The 15,582-nt window shown below is 44.6% G+C and overlaps 1 protein-coding gene across 2 annotated transcripts in view; it reads right to left on the reverse strand.

Moving 5' to 3' along the window:
• IL6ST (interleukin 6 cytokine family signal transducer) overlaps positions 1–15,582 on the reverse strand; it is a 60,706-nt gene that overhangs the window by 32,520 nt on the left and 12,604 nt on the right. For both annotated transcript variants that reach the window (XM_073343963.1, XM_073343962.1), the window contains exons 2-4: positions 12,929–13,009; positions 2,764–3,075; positions 1,235–1,367 (exon numbers count right to left, since the gene is read on the reverse strand). In XM_073343963.1, coding sequence (XP_073200064.1) covers positions 1,235–1,367; positions 2,764–3,075; positions 12,929–13,009 — 526 coding nt within the window. The remainder of the gene's footprint in view (positions 1–1,234; positions 1,368–2,763; positions 3,076–12,928; positions 13,010–15,582) is intronic.

A 15,582-nucleotide genomic window follows, 5' to 3' on the forward strand; every position in this document is an offset into this window, starting at 1 on the left:
ACCATCCTTAGTTATGGAATTAAAATACATAACTTTTTTGTAAAGTGATAAGGTGGGTGAGATAATATCTTTTATTCAACCAATTTCTGTAGGTAAAAGAAAAACTTTTGAGCTACAGAGACCTCTTCCTTCAGGTGAAGTGATAGGTATAACATGAAAGGGACCCAGGCTTCAGACTGGGACACGATATGGAGACAATATTAACAGCTCTAAAGGATGACCTATGGTGTATATTCATTAAAAGCACTGAAGTTTTATGACACTGCTTTACTTCTCTGCAGCTTTCAACACAGCAACAAGGTGCTGCTGACTTGCTTACAGCTGCAATAGACAACACATCACCACAATGGCTTCAATTCTTTTCAAAAGCTACCCAGAATTGGGATGGGAATCTATTCCTCTTCCCTAAAACTGATCAGCTGGGGAGTCTTGCATCCTGTCCATCTCCACCCCAGTAATCTACATGAAATCTCCTGAAGAGGTTGAGACATGTAATGGACCCTGTAGTGAACAATTCATTGATGACACCCTTACCACCAAGCTTTCACCTCATTTTGAACAGATATTACCAGTGCCTTTCTTGTGAAGTTTAGTTACGATTAAAAGAGACAACAACTTTTGGATGCAAAGCGGTTGGCTGGTTCAAACTGAACCTAAGCAACACTGAAGTGACACTAGTGGGAGAGTACAAGCAATCTGAGCAGCTCATAGCTTTCTCACCATAACCAGAATCAAGGTTAAAACAAACAAACAAACAAAAGACAGACACCCAACCAAAAAAGCTGTCTTCAAGGGTAAAGAACATAACCTACTGGACTATCACCATTCAGATTTATTTACCTGTTCAGCATCAGTTACAGTGATGCTTGCCACAGAAATACCCATAACTGATACAGAATCTGGTTCAAGCTGTACAATAGCTTAATACCAATGAGATCTGTACAGGACTCTCTTCCCTAGATTTTCTCTGTCTTGGAAAAAATCATTTTATTTGCTTAAGTTTAAAATCTTAAACTGTAGGACAAACTTGAGTTGTCAAATGTTTTACCCTGACAAACAGGCTACAGCAGCTTCAGAAGTCTAAATTTACAGTCTAACTCAAAATATATTCTTTCAAAATTTTTTTTAACCATCTTAAAATATTGGAAAATTTTATTTAGCCTACATGCAAAACCCTAAAAACGATGAAGACGTGATATATCTGCCTTTTATAAAGTTTAAACAAGATACTTACCATTGAGATTTTAAACAGAAATCAGTGGCTAGGAATGTATCCCTTCCAGGATTCCAGGTACAAGTCATAATAAATTTATTTTTTGACATTTGACGCACAACGCAACTCAAATTTTCAGGCTTCTCTGGGGGCACTGTATGAAAAAAGTTACTGTCTGTAATTTATGTGCACATACATTTGATTCCAATGAAAGCAGCGATGAATACACTGTTGCAAGAGTAATTTAGTTAAAATGAGAAAATTTATTTACTGTTGCATTTAGTAAATGCTAAATATTATGAGATAGAGAACATCTAGTGAAGTGTAATGCATAGATGCCTTGAGAAAAAAAGTGTGTAGTGGTAGGAGTCATCACTGTACAGAAAACATGATCTGGGGATGGAATGAAATTTGGGACAGCGTAAGGCCTAGAAGGCTAGCACAGAATGCACTGGAAAGGAAGGCAGCAGTGATGGCAGCAGATCTGTTTGTGAAGGAAAAGGAAGAAATAAGAGACCACACATTGCTGTAGTATTGATAATATTTCAGGAGTTTTAGCTATGAAGATGTTAACAGATCACAATGGCTTATTATTATAGATAGGTTCTCTCACATACACAAGATACCATGTGTACAGAATGGGTAAAATTCACCCCAATATAGAGAGCCCACACCTAATCCCCAGATATTTTTATTGTCTGGGGCCTAAGCATGGGTTTTCTGCACTACATTTTGTTCTTCACCTTTTTGCAAGTACTAAGACAGACAATACGATACTCCAGGCATGGCTGAGCTAATTAACCTTGGAGTTGGATTTCTCATTTCTATATGTTAGAAATATTCTAGTCTCCTACCACTAACTTCCAGAGGATTGCGATTTTTGTGGTGTTGCAATATAATGTCCCAAGAATACTTCCTTTCTTCAACTAATGCATTCCAATGGTAATATGCGATTTTGACACCTGTGAACCTGATGAAGAGCAGGTCACTTGATAACCCCATCAGAAACTGAACATGAAGTTTTATGAACTTTATTAAAAAGGAAAAACAAACTAAGTTAAAAACCAAACAGATATTGTGAGCATGAGGGACAATCATTAAAAATATGCTTAAGAAAAATCAGACTGTTCAAGAACCATATTCTTTCTATCAAGCCCTTCATTAGCTCAATGATCTCTAAGAGGTACCATTTTAATTGTGACATGTTCGCATTTTCTTCACAGAGCTTCATGCATGTGTAGTTCTTTTGGTACCCTTTTATGTATATGAAATACTTAAAAATGTATTTTCTGCTTTGTGGATCATCTTTTTCAAAGTACTTTCATTTGTTCTGTGTGTTTAGATTTGGGGGATTTTTTTTGTACAATTGTTCGAGAGGAAGAAGGGTTAAGAGGATATGCCAAAATGTCCTTGAAAAACATTTTCTACAAGGCAGAGAAGAAAATGGAACATTCTTGACAACTTTATACAGTATCTCGGTGTACGTAAACATTTAATGGAAAATTTACAATATTCAAAGAAGAAAGAGAGAGGAATAAAAAGCTACTTACAGCCCAGTGTAACTGCAATTCCATAGATATTCTGTTCAATCTGTCCATCTGCTAAAACATTGCATGTCAGAGGAGTAGCTAAAGTAGAGGTGTCTCTAAACGTGACGCTGGAAACAGTTCTGTTTATTACACGGTATTGTTCTTTAGGCACTACAGAACTTTTGATTTTCCAAATAATCTGACTGGCATGTATATTGCCAAAGTCAAGACAACTTTCATTGAGAATGCACAGTGCTGTAAAATTGGAGCCAAGGGTCAACAGTGGAGACTCTGGGATGATGTAACCGCATGACTGCACAAGTCCACCTGAAACTAAAAAGGATAAAATCAATTTGAAATATCACATTTCCATATGAAATCTTTGTATTACTATTGCTACAAATAATCTAACATTCCTGCTATTGAAAGATTAGGAAAAATATTTTTGAAGACTATTTTGTGCATCTGGCTGTATGTGTGTATAGACAGCTACACTTGCCCTGCACAATACAGTGTATTTCTTGTCTAATGCACTAGCACGAGCAAATCACTCCTGCACAGATTTAGGGGAAGTCCATGTGCAAACTCTTCCTCAGGTATTGCAAGAGAATGTTACCAGTAACAACAGAAGAACTGGAATTGAAATGACAGAGACAGAGAAAATGAGGTTAAAGATGGGAAGCTTAAGTATCTTTTTTTTTCTCCTACACTCATCCTCTCCCCACTGCTGGAAAGACCTTTGTAAACAACAACAAAAATACCCATTACAAAAATTCTGTACATGCTATTTTAAAAGGTGCTCTATCAAAAACGAGACTTCTGAAATTATTCAGTCCCGTCCCCCCAAAAAGTTGCTTGAGTAGCAATTATCACAACAATTGTATCTTTAGGAAATTCAGTAAATTTTTCATTTAAAGACTCTCTATCTAGCACAGGGGTGGGCAAAATACGGCCATGACTAACATTTCTGTCCGGCCTCCTCTGCCCGGTCGCGATCTCCGAGTCTGGGCCGCTAAAAGTCCTGTGGCGCAGCAGGGTGCTCAGGCAGGCTGCCTGCCTACCGTGGCCCCACGTCGCTCCCGGAAGTGGCCGGCTGCTGCTGGCACATCTCTGTGCGTCCTTGGTGGGGGGATGGGAGGCGGCTCCAGATGCTGCCCCAATCCCGGTTTCCTTATGGGGCGGTGCTTGAGGGCGTGGGCAGCACACGGAGACCTGCTGCCCCTCTCCCCCAGGGGATGTGCAGAGACATGCCAGCAGCAGCCGGTCACAGCCACTTCTGGGAGCAGCATGGGGCTATGGCAGGCAAGCAGCCTGCCTGACCCCTGCTGCGCTGCCAGCCAGGAGCCACCTGTTGGAAAGCGCCTCCCAGCCAGAGTCTGCACCTCGCACCCCTCCTGCACCCCAACTCCCTGCCCCAGGTCAGAACCCCCTCCTGCACCCAAACTCCCTCCCAGATTCTGCACCCGCTCCTGATCTCCAATCCCCTGCCCCAGCCTGGAGCACCCTCCTGCACCCAAACTCCCTCCCAGACCCCGGACCCTCTCCATTAATATAGTAGAAATGTGTTGCCCGTGACAGCTTGCCAAAATTCACAGAATGGCCCCTCTGTGAAAATTATTGCCCACCACGATCTAGTATATTGAAATGAATGGAATATATATTCATCAAAATAATGAATACAATCCATATCTGTTTAGATTTCCACTCAACAGTTATTTTCCCTACTAAATTCCCCCGGACATGTAATGAACCAAACAAAAGAACTTTTGGTTTTTCTGAGTCAGTCAACTGGTGACCAGCTAGCAAAGCCCAATCATGGGGAATATGCAGGTCATCATATTTCTCACTAGGAAGGCAGTGGATTTCATACAACTAATCACAAAAAAAAAGCCAGTTACCTTGCCTATTCTGTAACTGTTGGTCTTTGAGATGTGGATGCAGACACGTATTCCACTCAGGAATGAGCATGCCCAGTACATTGAAGCCAAAGAACTTTGCCTAGCCATATCCATAGGGTCAGTGCTTGCGTCCTGTGGACATTAGCCCCTCCCCAGGCTATTTAAGAGCAGCATTCTTCTTGGTTCCTTTGCACTGAACATCAAGGGCAAAGACTCTGATGTGCGGGGGGGGGGGGGGTCGTCTCACCTCCAACACCTGAAGTCGTTGTTCATGTGAATTCGAATACAGTTTAGGAAAGAATGCTGGCAAGTAAATCACTTGGTTAGAGGGAAACTGCAAAACAATTTTTGAGAAAAAGTTTGGATGTCACCATAGGGCCACTTTGTCTTTGAAAAACTGAGTACAAGGGGCTCCAACATAAAGCCTGAAGCTCGCTTACTCTCCTTGTAGATATTATTGCAAGAAGAAAGGGTGTCTTCTAGCACAGAGTGACAGAAAATATGTTGCCAGAGGCTTGAATGGAGGCCCCATCAGGGCAAATAAGACTGGATTAAGGTCTCACAAACTGAACCCGTCTTTCCCAGGAATGTGGAGATGAATGACTCCTTTCAAAAATCTCACTACTATGGAGATTGAGAAAATTGACTTCCCTTGGATGGGCAGATGAAACACTGAGATCACTGCAAGTGAACCCTCAATGAACTGATCAAGAGACCAGAAGATTGAAGACATAACAGATATTCCAAAATGTCCTGAATACAGGCCAGTACTGGCTGAATACCCCTGAGCTAGCGACCAAACTGAAATTCACTTCCACTTGGCCAAATGCATAGCCCTAGTAGAGGGCCTCCTACTATTAAGCAACACTTGTCAAACAGCTTCTGAATGTCGTTCCTTCTCTTCATCTAGCCATGCCACATCCACGCCATGAGATGAAGACTGTTCAGTGCTGGAAGCAAAATCCGACTGTGGTGGTGGGTCAGTAGGTCAGGATAAAGAGGTAGACATATGGGCAGACAAATCAATAGACTGAGAACCAACATGGCCTCAGCCAAGCTGGTGCACTGAGAATCAGTCTCAAACTTCAGTCTGAGAATGACCTTTGGGATGACTGGAATCTGAGAGGTTTGGGGGAGGGGGGGGAGGCATACATGAGCACTGATCCCCAGTTCAGGTGGAAGGCGTCTGTCAAGGAGCCTGGACTCAGGTCTGCTTGGGAGCAAAACAGATGGCCCCTATCTTTTGTCGCAAACAGGTCGATAGCCAGAATGCCCCTTTCCCAAAGATGGACCTTAACACACTGTTCAGAGACCACTTGTGATTCTGAGAAAAGACACTGCCAAGGTGATCAGCTGAGCAATTCCACACCTTTGATAGATAAGCTGCTGTGGAATGATATTTTCCTTGACACAGAACTGCCAAAACGTCACTGCCTCCTGACAAAGCTGGCTGGCGTGAGCTCTCTACTGTTCGTTCACACAGTATACCATGGTAGTATTTTTGGTGAGAACGGCTGTGTCTTCTACGTGTAACTGAAAGGGCCAGCACGCACTGTAAATAGTTCATAGCTGCAGGACGCTGATATGAAGGGAAGCTTCCAGATCTGGCCACAGTCCCAGAACTTTCGAAGTCCCCAGATGTACTTCCTAACCTATTGTGGGAGCACCAATCACTCCTGTTATGACTGGTGGAGAATGGCTGAAGGGAACACCCCTGCAAAGATTGATATGGTCTGTCTACCACTCAAGGAACTGCAGAATGGGTGACCACACTTGCACTAGGGAGTCCAATGTCTGACAATTTGGGCAATAGACCCAGTTCGGATGATACAGCTTGAGCCAGGCCTGAAGAGGACAAAGATGCAGTCTCGCATTCTGGACTGCATAAGTACATACAGCCATATGACCTAGCAATTTCAGGCATACTCCAACTGTGGTGGAAGGGTGAGCTTGGAGGGACAGACAGATGATGACTTGTCTGAAATTGCTTCCTTGGCAGAAATGCCCTCACACTCATAGAAGTAGTAGGGCCCAAATTAACTCATTTTTTTGCATTGGTACTAAAGTTGATTTTGCTTTGTTTATGATCAGATCTAAATGATTGGAAAGATACAGAGAGAACAGGACATGGTGGAGGAGTTGGTCTCTGGACTTGACCTTCACCAGTCAATCATCCAGGCAGGGAAATACATTGTATTCCTCTTCCCCAAGAAGTGCAGCTATTACTGCTATGCATTTGGTAAGAGCTTGAGGAGCAGAGAAGCCAAAGGGGAGCACTGATATTAATAATGCTGACCTACGACCACAAAACTTCAGCAGCTTCCTGTGGCTCAGGTAAATCGCCACTTGGAAACAGGCATCATGAACACTGAGGGCAGCAAACCAGTTGTGATTCAAAGCAATAGCTAGGGTAACCATGCAGAATCTCATATACCTCATGTACCTGTTAGGTCTCACTTCTACCTTGCATCTGGCAATCAGGAAATACTGTGAGTAGAATCCTTTTCCCCAGTGCTACAGAGGGATTTCCTCTATGGCTCCCATAGTTCAGACCTGCTGAAGGAGCAGTGACTCATCAGAGGGGCCCCTCAAAAGGGATGGGGTGGGAGCATGGAGAGGACTGAATGACATAACCTAATCCCACAGTGCTTAGGACCCATTTGTTTAAGTTTATAGCTTCCCAAGCACTGTGGAAGTGAGAAAACCTGTCTGCAAATGGCAGAAGGTTTGCAACTGGAATGCTACTCTGACAATCAAAACTGCTGCTTGTCTGAAGCTGAGGGAGGATGGGCTGAATGATTAAAGTTAGAGACCCAGATGGTCTTCTCCTGTGTTATTTATTCCGCTTCTTGGAGTAGTCTCACGGTCTTGCCTAATATGGCTCCTGCCAGAATACTGCTGGGGCTGATATTGCTGTTGCTGCTGCGGCAGGGGTATAAAACCCTAATAAATGGAGACACTCATAAGTTTTTAAAACAAAAATAAAGTCTCATCCATTTTGTCAGAGAACAAAGATGGACCATCAAAAGGTAGGTCTTCTGTGCTCTGCTGGATCTCCAGAACTAAGCTGCAGTTCTGCAACCACAAGGCCCTGATCATCAAACACTGATGCCTTAACTCTGGAAGCAGTGTCCGTTATGTCGAGCACCTACTGGAAAGCCATCTTGGCAACCAGACAGCCTTCTGCAATGAATGCCTTGAACTCTTCTCTAGAGCAGTGATTCTCAACCTTTTTTCTTTCTGAGCCCCCCAACATGCTATAAAAACTCCATGGCCCAGCTGTGCCACAACTGTTTTGCTGAATATAAAAGCCAGGGCCAGCATTAAGGGGTAGCAAGCAGGCCAACTGCCCAGGGCCCCATGCCCCAGGGGGCACCGCAAAGCTATGTTGCTCAGGCTTTGGCTTCAGTCCTGGGTGATGGGGCCCTGGGATGTAGTCCTGCGTGGCGGGGCTTTGGCATTCTGCTCTGGGCCTTAGCAAGTCTAACGCCAGCTATGCTTCACAAACCCCCTGAAACCTGCTCATGGTCCCCCAGGGCCTAGAGGATGCAGTAACTTGTCCTTGAATTTTGCTACAGACTCCCAATACACAGAATCATATTTCAACAGCAGCCTGCGGGTCTGTACTGCACATTTCCAAGGATGAGCTTCTATAAATTTTTCTCCCCATGCAAAGGTGGATTAAGATTTATTGGGGCCATGGGCACAAAGAACATTGGAGCTGCCCACCCCCTGCCACAGCACCCTGTCCCCTTCTTCTCCCTTCGTGCCAAGCCCCACCTACTGACCTCGCCGGAAGCTGGGCTGCTGTGGGGAACCCTGGACCCTCGACCTGCCCTGGGCTGCATGCCCTAGTGGGCAGGGACACAGACTGGGGGCTGCTCTCAGGACTTCCTCCCAAATAAGTCTAGCTTCTTGCCCTCTGTTTTTAGGGGACTGATGCCTGGTGCTCCTGTCCTTCTTTCTCACTGGTTGCCGCCAACACAAGGGAGCCCAGAGGAGAATGATTATATAGGTGCTCAAACCTCCTCTCCACTCTTTTTGCAGTCAGGGCAGGGAAGCTGGGGTCTGCTTGAGGACCTTGGTAGTTTTAAAATGTCATAAACAGGAAGAGCTATTTTAGCTGGGGCCACAGATGCCAAGATGTCCACCAGCCTGTGGGATTTTTCCCAGACCTCCTTCGGGTGGATGTCTAGGGCCATAGCCATCCTCCTCTACAACTCCTGATGAGTCTTAAAATAAATCAGGAGACGGAGAAATAGGTTCCACTACAACTGCTTCATCAGGGGATGATGAAGAGGATGCCTATGTTACCAAGGGCTGGTCCAGTTTCTGCTCCTCTTGTGGCTGCTCACGAGAGGGATCCCAAATCTGTTCGGTGCCAGGCTTGGCACTGACGCTAGGGTGCTTGCAGCATCGATACTAGACAGCCAGTAGATAGACCCAGCTGAGGTAGCTGTAGGGATGCTCTTCATTGAGGGGGGAACTCCCACCAGTTCCAAAAGGGCCACTGTTATGGCCTTGGTTCCCAAAGGTGCCTGGCCCCAAGGTCCTTTCAATAACCCCCTTACTCGTACTGATGCTGAAATCAGGACGGGCAGGTGGTATACCCCAACAGTGGAGCCAGCTAGGTTGGGACGCAGACTTCTGCAGAGTCCAGTGAAGATAATGACTTCCTGCAACCAAGGTGGTGCCGTACCTGTCAATACTCGTGAAGAAGGTTCAGACTATGAAGGGGAACTGGGGAGATCATCTGTGGCTTTCCCCTAGATGGTACCACTTTAATCAATACCCTGATAAGTGAATCAGCTGGAACTGTGCAGTGCAGAGGTAAAGCCACTGACGTTGGTATCTTGGATGCCAGGCAAGTCTTTTGAACTGCTGGTGAAAGTGGCACCGCGAGCTTTAACAACTCTCTTGACACCTCAAATGCTTCAGGAGCAGATGGTACTGGGAAAACAGTCTGTGATACCAGGGCATGAGGGTGTTTTGGGAGCCAGTCTTGCAGACCTGCACTAGGCTCTAAAATCAAATTCCAGCGCTTAGAGGTGTGCTCTGGGAAATGTGTCCGCTTTGAATCCCCTCATGATTCCTTAGAACAGCTTGACCTCTTCACCTCTTTCAATGATCCCAGTACAGAGTCCAGTTTCTTATGCCTCTTCTTTGGTATCAGCAATGCCAATCTGTCCCATGGTACTAGTAACACCAGAGGTGTGCTACAGACCGAAGCCAAGGTGCTCGGTACTCGGCCCTCAGTAGATGTCTCAGATAAGAGGATGTAGTGTCAATTCTAGAAGCATATATTTCAATCTAACTGCCCTGCCCTGGTTTTTTTTTGTAATAGGGCTTAAAGTCCTTACAAATGCCACACTGGTCACTCATGTGAAGCTCCCCCAAGCACTTAAAGCAGCTGTGGTGAAGGTCGCTATTAGGCATTACCTTACCACAAGATGGCAGGGCTTGATACCCAAAGAGTGAGGCATCTCTCTGGTAACAGGGCTGGTACCCAAAACAACATTTTTTTTTAAAACACTAATCAACTAACTAAAACTACACTAACTATACAATGTGTACTATTTACAAGTTCAACTGAAGACTTGCAGATTCAAGGAAAGGGAGCTCCAACAATCATCATGGGAGGTTGTGGGTGGCTCTGCCCTTAACGCCTGCATGCAGTGCGTGAGGCACCAGACGACGCTCATGCCACCCCGGTGGGTACTGCTAAAGGGAAAAACTGACAACCCTGCACTGGAATGAGCACAATGACAGTGGAATTGACATGTGCAATCGCTCAATGTGGCATTTTCGGTTGACTCACATTAATTCCTTTCTTTTGAAGGGAACGCTTCATGACTCTCACAATTGTGAGCCTAAAATAACTAAAATCTCTACTGAAGAGAGAAAAGTACAAACAGTCTGTGTACTGAAATGCAGAACCAATGTAAGAATTACCACACCGGCACAGGATTTATTGATTACATATACTATCGTAGGCCTCAGGTACTAAAGGGAATGAGTTACAAACCCACTTTTTAAAAATCTGTTCAGTTATTCAGTATGCAAATTAAGCATAAATTAATAGATCACTAGTCTAAGAATTACAGATTTAAAGTTGCTACTTAGCCCTTAGTATCCATGAATGACACCAGATTATCCCACTGAAGAGACGTACTAGATATTGCTCTCAATTCTCCTGAAGAGGAAGCGATGGTTATGAGTGAGCCAGCCTGCATGAGAACCACTATGTCACACCTAGTGATCCAGTCTGCAGCTTCACTTTCCTTTGCTGGAAGTATATGGGCAAAGTAGGGAGCAAAGCACACAGAAGTTGTCATAAATATAAAGGGAAGGGTAAACCCCTTTGAAATCCCTCCTGGCCAGGGGAAAGTTCCTCTCACCTGTAAAGGGTTAAGAAGCTAAAGGTAACCTCGCTGGCACCTGACCAAAATGACCAATGAGGAGACAAGATACTTTCAAAAGCTGGGAGGAGGGAGAGAAACAAAGGGTCTGTGTCTGTCTGTATGCTGGTTTCTGCCAGGGATAGATCAGGAATGAAGCCTTAGAACTTTTAGTAAGTAATCTAGCTAGGTATGTGTTAGATTATGATTTCTTTAAATGGCTGAGAAAAGAATTGTGCTGAATAGAATAACTATTTCTGTCTGTGTATCTTTTTTGTAACTTAAGGTTTTGCCTAGAGGGGTTCTCTATGTTTTTGAATCTAATTACCCTGTAAGATATCTACCATCCTGATTTTACAGGGGGGATTTCTTTATTTCTATTTACTTCTATTTTTTATTAAAAGTCTTCTTGTAAAACACTGAATGCTTTTTCATTGTTCTCAGATCCAAGGGTTTGGGTCTGTGGTCACCTATGCAAATTGGTGAGGCTTTTTATCCAACATTTCCCAGGAAAGGGGGGGTGCAAGTGTTGGGAGGATTGTTCATTGTTCTTAAGATCCAAGGGTTTGGGTCTGTGGTCACCTATGCAAATTGGTGAGGCTTTTTATCCAACATTTCCCAGGAAGGGGGGGGGGGTGCAAGTGTTGGGAGGATTGTTCATTGTTCTTAAGATCCAAGGGTCTGGGTCTGTAGTCACCTAGGCAAATTGGTGAGGCTTTTTACCAAACCTTGTCCAGGAAGTGGGGTGCAAGGTTTTGGGAAGTATTTTGGGGGGAAGGACGCGTCCAAACAGCTCTTCCCCAGTAACCAGTATTAGTTTGGTGGTGGTAGCGGCCAGTCCAAGGATAACGGGTGTAATATTTTGTACCTTGGGGAAGTTTTTGACCTAAGCTGGTAAAGATAAGCTTAGGAGGTTTTTCATGCAGGTCCCCACATCTGTACCCTAGAGTTCAGAGTGGGGGAGGAACCTTGACAGAAGTGCTGCAGTAGTGCAGCCAACTAAGCAGGACAGCATTCCTGCATTGGAGGCTGTATTCTAGGGAGATAAAGAAAACACAACATGTGTGTCTGCAAGGTAGGAAAGGGACAGAGAGAAAACAGAAGGACAAAGGAAAGAAAGAAAAAAAAGAGGTGAAACACCAAGCAGAGAGGGAAACAGAAAATTACAGTACGAGACAAAAAAATAAAAATTAATCTAATCAATAACAGCATCTGCTATCGATCAGATAGAAAATGGAAAAAAAAAAGACAAAAATTATAAAAGGAGAAGAAAGCCATATCTTTTGGGATTAAAGTGCTTTCCAGCGGCACCTTTTAAGAGGTATAATTCAAAGAAGGAAGTACCTCCAAAAACTAATTCTCAATCTCTCCTTTATTTCATTCTTAGATGTGTAATTTAAGGTGAGGAATTCTGTATGTATGAATGTTTTACCTAGAATGTTACATATTAAAGAAGACTGCTATAACTGACAATTTTAAGAAACATCTATTTTTCCAGGTTAACTCTGCATTTGACAGCACTGTGCCCAATTTGTTCTAGTGCTACCCCTGTATAGTCAATTTCTGCCTTTTGCTTTGCTCTTCCCACAGCAACAAGGGAGAGATCATAAGAAAATGTGACCACAGAGCTTCAGGTGCAGCACCTGGAACTAATTTTAATTTGTTTTTGTTTTTTTTGAGATCAGCTGGCTAAAAGGACATCAATGCCAGTTGCCATAATTGAGCGAGAACTCTGTCTCTTTGGATTATTTGTTTCTACAAATAGCTAGCACAATGGTGCCCTAATTCCTCATTGGGACCACTAGGCACTACTGCAACATAAACATCAGTAGCAACAGCTTGCTGCTCTAATAAGTCCATGACTTGTCCAACATTTTCATTTAGTCTTACCTCCAAGAGAGCAAATGCTCACGAAAATATATACAGCATTCATCACCCAGCTCCATCGAGAAGACATTTTGCTTACAGTTCCTGTAAAAAACAAAGATGTTATGTAGTTTCCATTTACTGCATTTGTGTGACCACCAGCTTCCCTTTATTGCTGCAACCCTTGATACCCTGCAGAAAGTCAGGATGGGAGAAGGAAAAGAACATCCCTTTTTTCCAATCACTGCAGGAAAAACCAGCAAGCCTACGTGATATAAATAGACGGGTATGGAATTAAAACTGTGCGTCTACGCACTGAACTCAAGTCTGTACACTCAAACTTCTATTTCATATGAGGCAAAGTATGCAAGCAAAGTATTTCATTCTTTAGGAAAGCTGTTGGGTTTCTAGACTTCTGTCTGTCTCCAAGTCTTTCTTTTTTGAGCTTGGAATTCTGGGATCATTAAAACAAAACACTAAGGCTTAGACTAAGGCTTTGTCAACACTACGAAATTAGGTCGAATTTATAGAAGTCGGTTTTGTAGAAAGCATTTTTATATAGTTGATTGTGTGTGTCCCCACACAAATACTTTAAGTACTGAGGCAACCGTCGACTTCCGGAGCGTTGCACTGTGGATAGCTATCCCACATTTCCCGCAATCTCCGCCACCCATTTGAATTCTGGGTAGAAATCATGGGGCTAAAACATTGTCGCGGGTGGTTCTGGGTACATATCGTCAGGTCCCCCATACCTGCCTCCCTCCCTTCCTCCATGAAAGCAACGGCAGACAATCGTTTCGCGCCTTTTATTCTGGGTTACCTGTGCAGACGCCATACCATGGCAAGCATGGAGCCTGCTCAGCTAACCTTCACCGTATGTCTCCTGGGTGTTGGCAGACGTGGTATTGCATTGCTACACAGCAGCAGCTTATTGCCTTTTGGCAGCAGACAGTGCAGCATGACTGGTAGCCGTCGTCGAGCAATTCCTGGGTGCTCTTTTAACCGACCTCGATGAGGTCAGGGGCGCCTGGGCAAACATGGGAGTGACTCAGCCAGGTCATTACCCTTTTAAGTTTCATCTCATGGCGATTCAGTCCTACCAGCAGTCCTACTGCACTGTCTTTTAATGAGCAGCCAGGAGATGACGATGGCCAGCAGCCATACTGCACAGTCTGCTGCCAGCAAGATGTATAAAGATAGATGAAGTGGATCAAAACAAGAAATAGACCAGATTTGTTTTGTATTTATTTTCTCCTCCCTCCCTCTGTGAATCAATGGCCTGCTAAACCCAGTTTTGAGTTCTGTCCTTGAGGTTTTGAGTTCTATCCTTGAGGGGGCCATTCTGTTTCTCACAAAGCCACCCCTTTTGTTGATTTTAATTCCCTGTAAGCCAACCCTGTAAGCCATGTTGTCGGTCGCCCCCCCTCCATCAGAGCAACAGCAAACAATCCTTTCGTGCCCTTTTCCCTGGATTGCCCGAGCAGGAGCAGACGCCATAGCACAGCAAGCACGGAGCCCGTTCAGCTCACAGCAGCAGTTATGACTATTGTAAACACCTCGCACATTAGTGTGCCTTTTACGCAGAACCAGCACCTGAAAAACCAGGCGAGGAGGCGACGGAAGCGCAGTGATGAGGACATGAACACACTTTTCTCTAAAACTGTGTTCCCCTGCAATTTGGAGATCATGGTGTTAATGGGGCAGGCTCATGCCATGGAACGCTGATTCTGGGCTCGGGAAACAAGCACAGACTGGTGGGACCGTATAGTGTTGCGGGTCTGGGATGATTCCCAATGGCTCCGAAACTTTCGTATGCGTAAGGGAACTTTCATGGAACTTTGTGACTTGCTTTCCCCTGCCCTGAAGCGCAAGAATACCAAGATGAGAGCAGCCCTCACAGTTCACAAGCGAGTGGCAATAGCCCTGTGGAAGCTTGCAACGGCAGACAGCTACCGGTCAGTCGGTAATCAATTTGGAGTGGGCAGATCTACTGTGGGGGTTGCTGTGATGCAAGCAGTCAACGCAATCATTGAGCTGCTTCTATCAAAGATAGTGACTCTGGGAAATGTGCAGGTCATACTAGATGGCTTTGCTGCAATGGGATTCCCTAACTGTGGTGGGGCTATAGACGGAACGCATATCCCTATCTTGGGACCGGACCACGAGGGCAGCCAGTACATAAACCGCAAGGGGTACTTTTCAATAGTGCTGCAAGCTCTGGTGGATCACAAGGGACGTTTCACCAATATCAGCGTGGGATGGTCGGGAAAGGTGCATGACACTCGCGTCTTCAGGAACTCTGGTCTGTTTAAATGGCTTCAGGAACGGATTTACTTCCCAGACCAGAAAATAACTGTTGGGGATGTTGAAATGCCTATAGTTATCCTTGGGGACCCAGCCTACCTCTTAATGCTCTGGCTCATGAAGCCGTACACAGGTAGCCTGGACAGTAGTAAGGAGCTGTTCAACTATAGGCTGAGCAAGTGCAGAATGGTGGTAGAGTGTGCATTTGGACGTTTAAAGGGTTGCTGGCGCAGTTTACTGATTCGCTCAGACCGCAGCAAAACCAATATTCCCATTGTTACTGCTGCTTGCTGTGTGCTCCACACTCTCTGTGAGAGTAAGGGGGAGACATTTATGGCGGGGTGGGAGGTTGATGCAAATCGCCTGGCTGCTGA

This window comes from Lepidochelys kempii, chromosome 5 (assembly GCF_965140265.1).
Source record: "Lepidochelys kempii isolate rLepKem1 chromosome 5, rLepKem1.hap2, whole genome shotgun sequence".
Classification (NCBI taxonomy): domain Eukaryota; kingdom Metazoa; phylum Chordata; order Testudines; family Cheloniidae; genus Lepidochelys; species Lepidochelys kempii.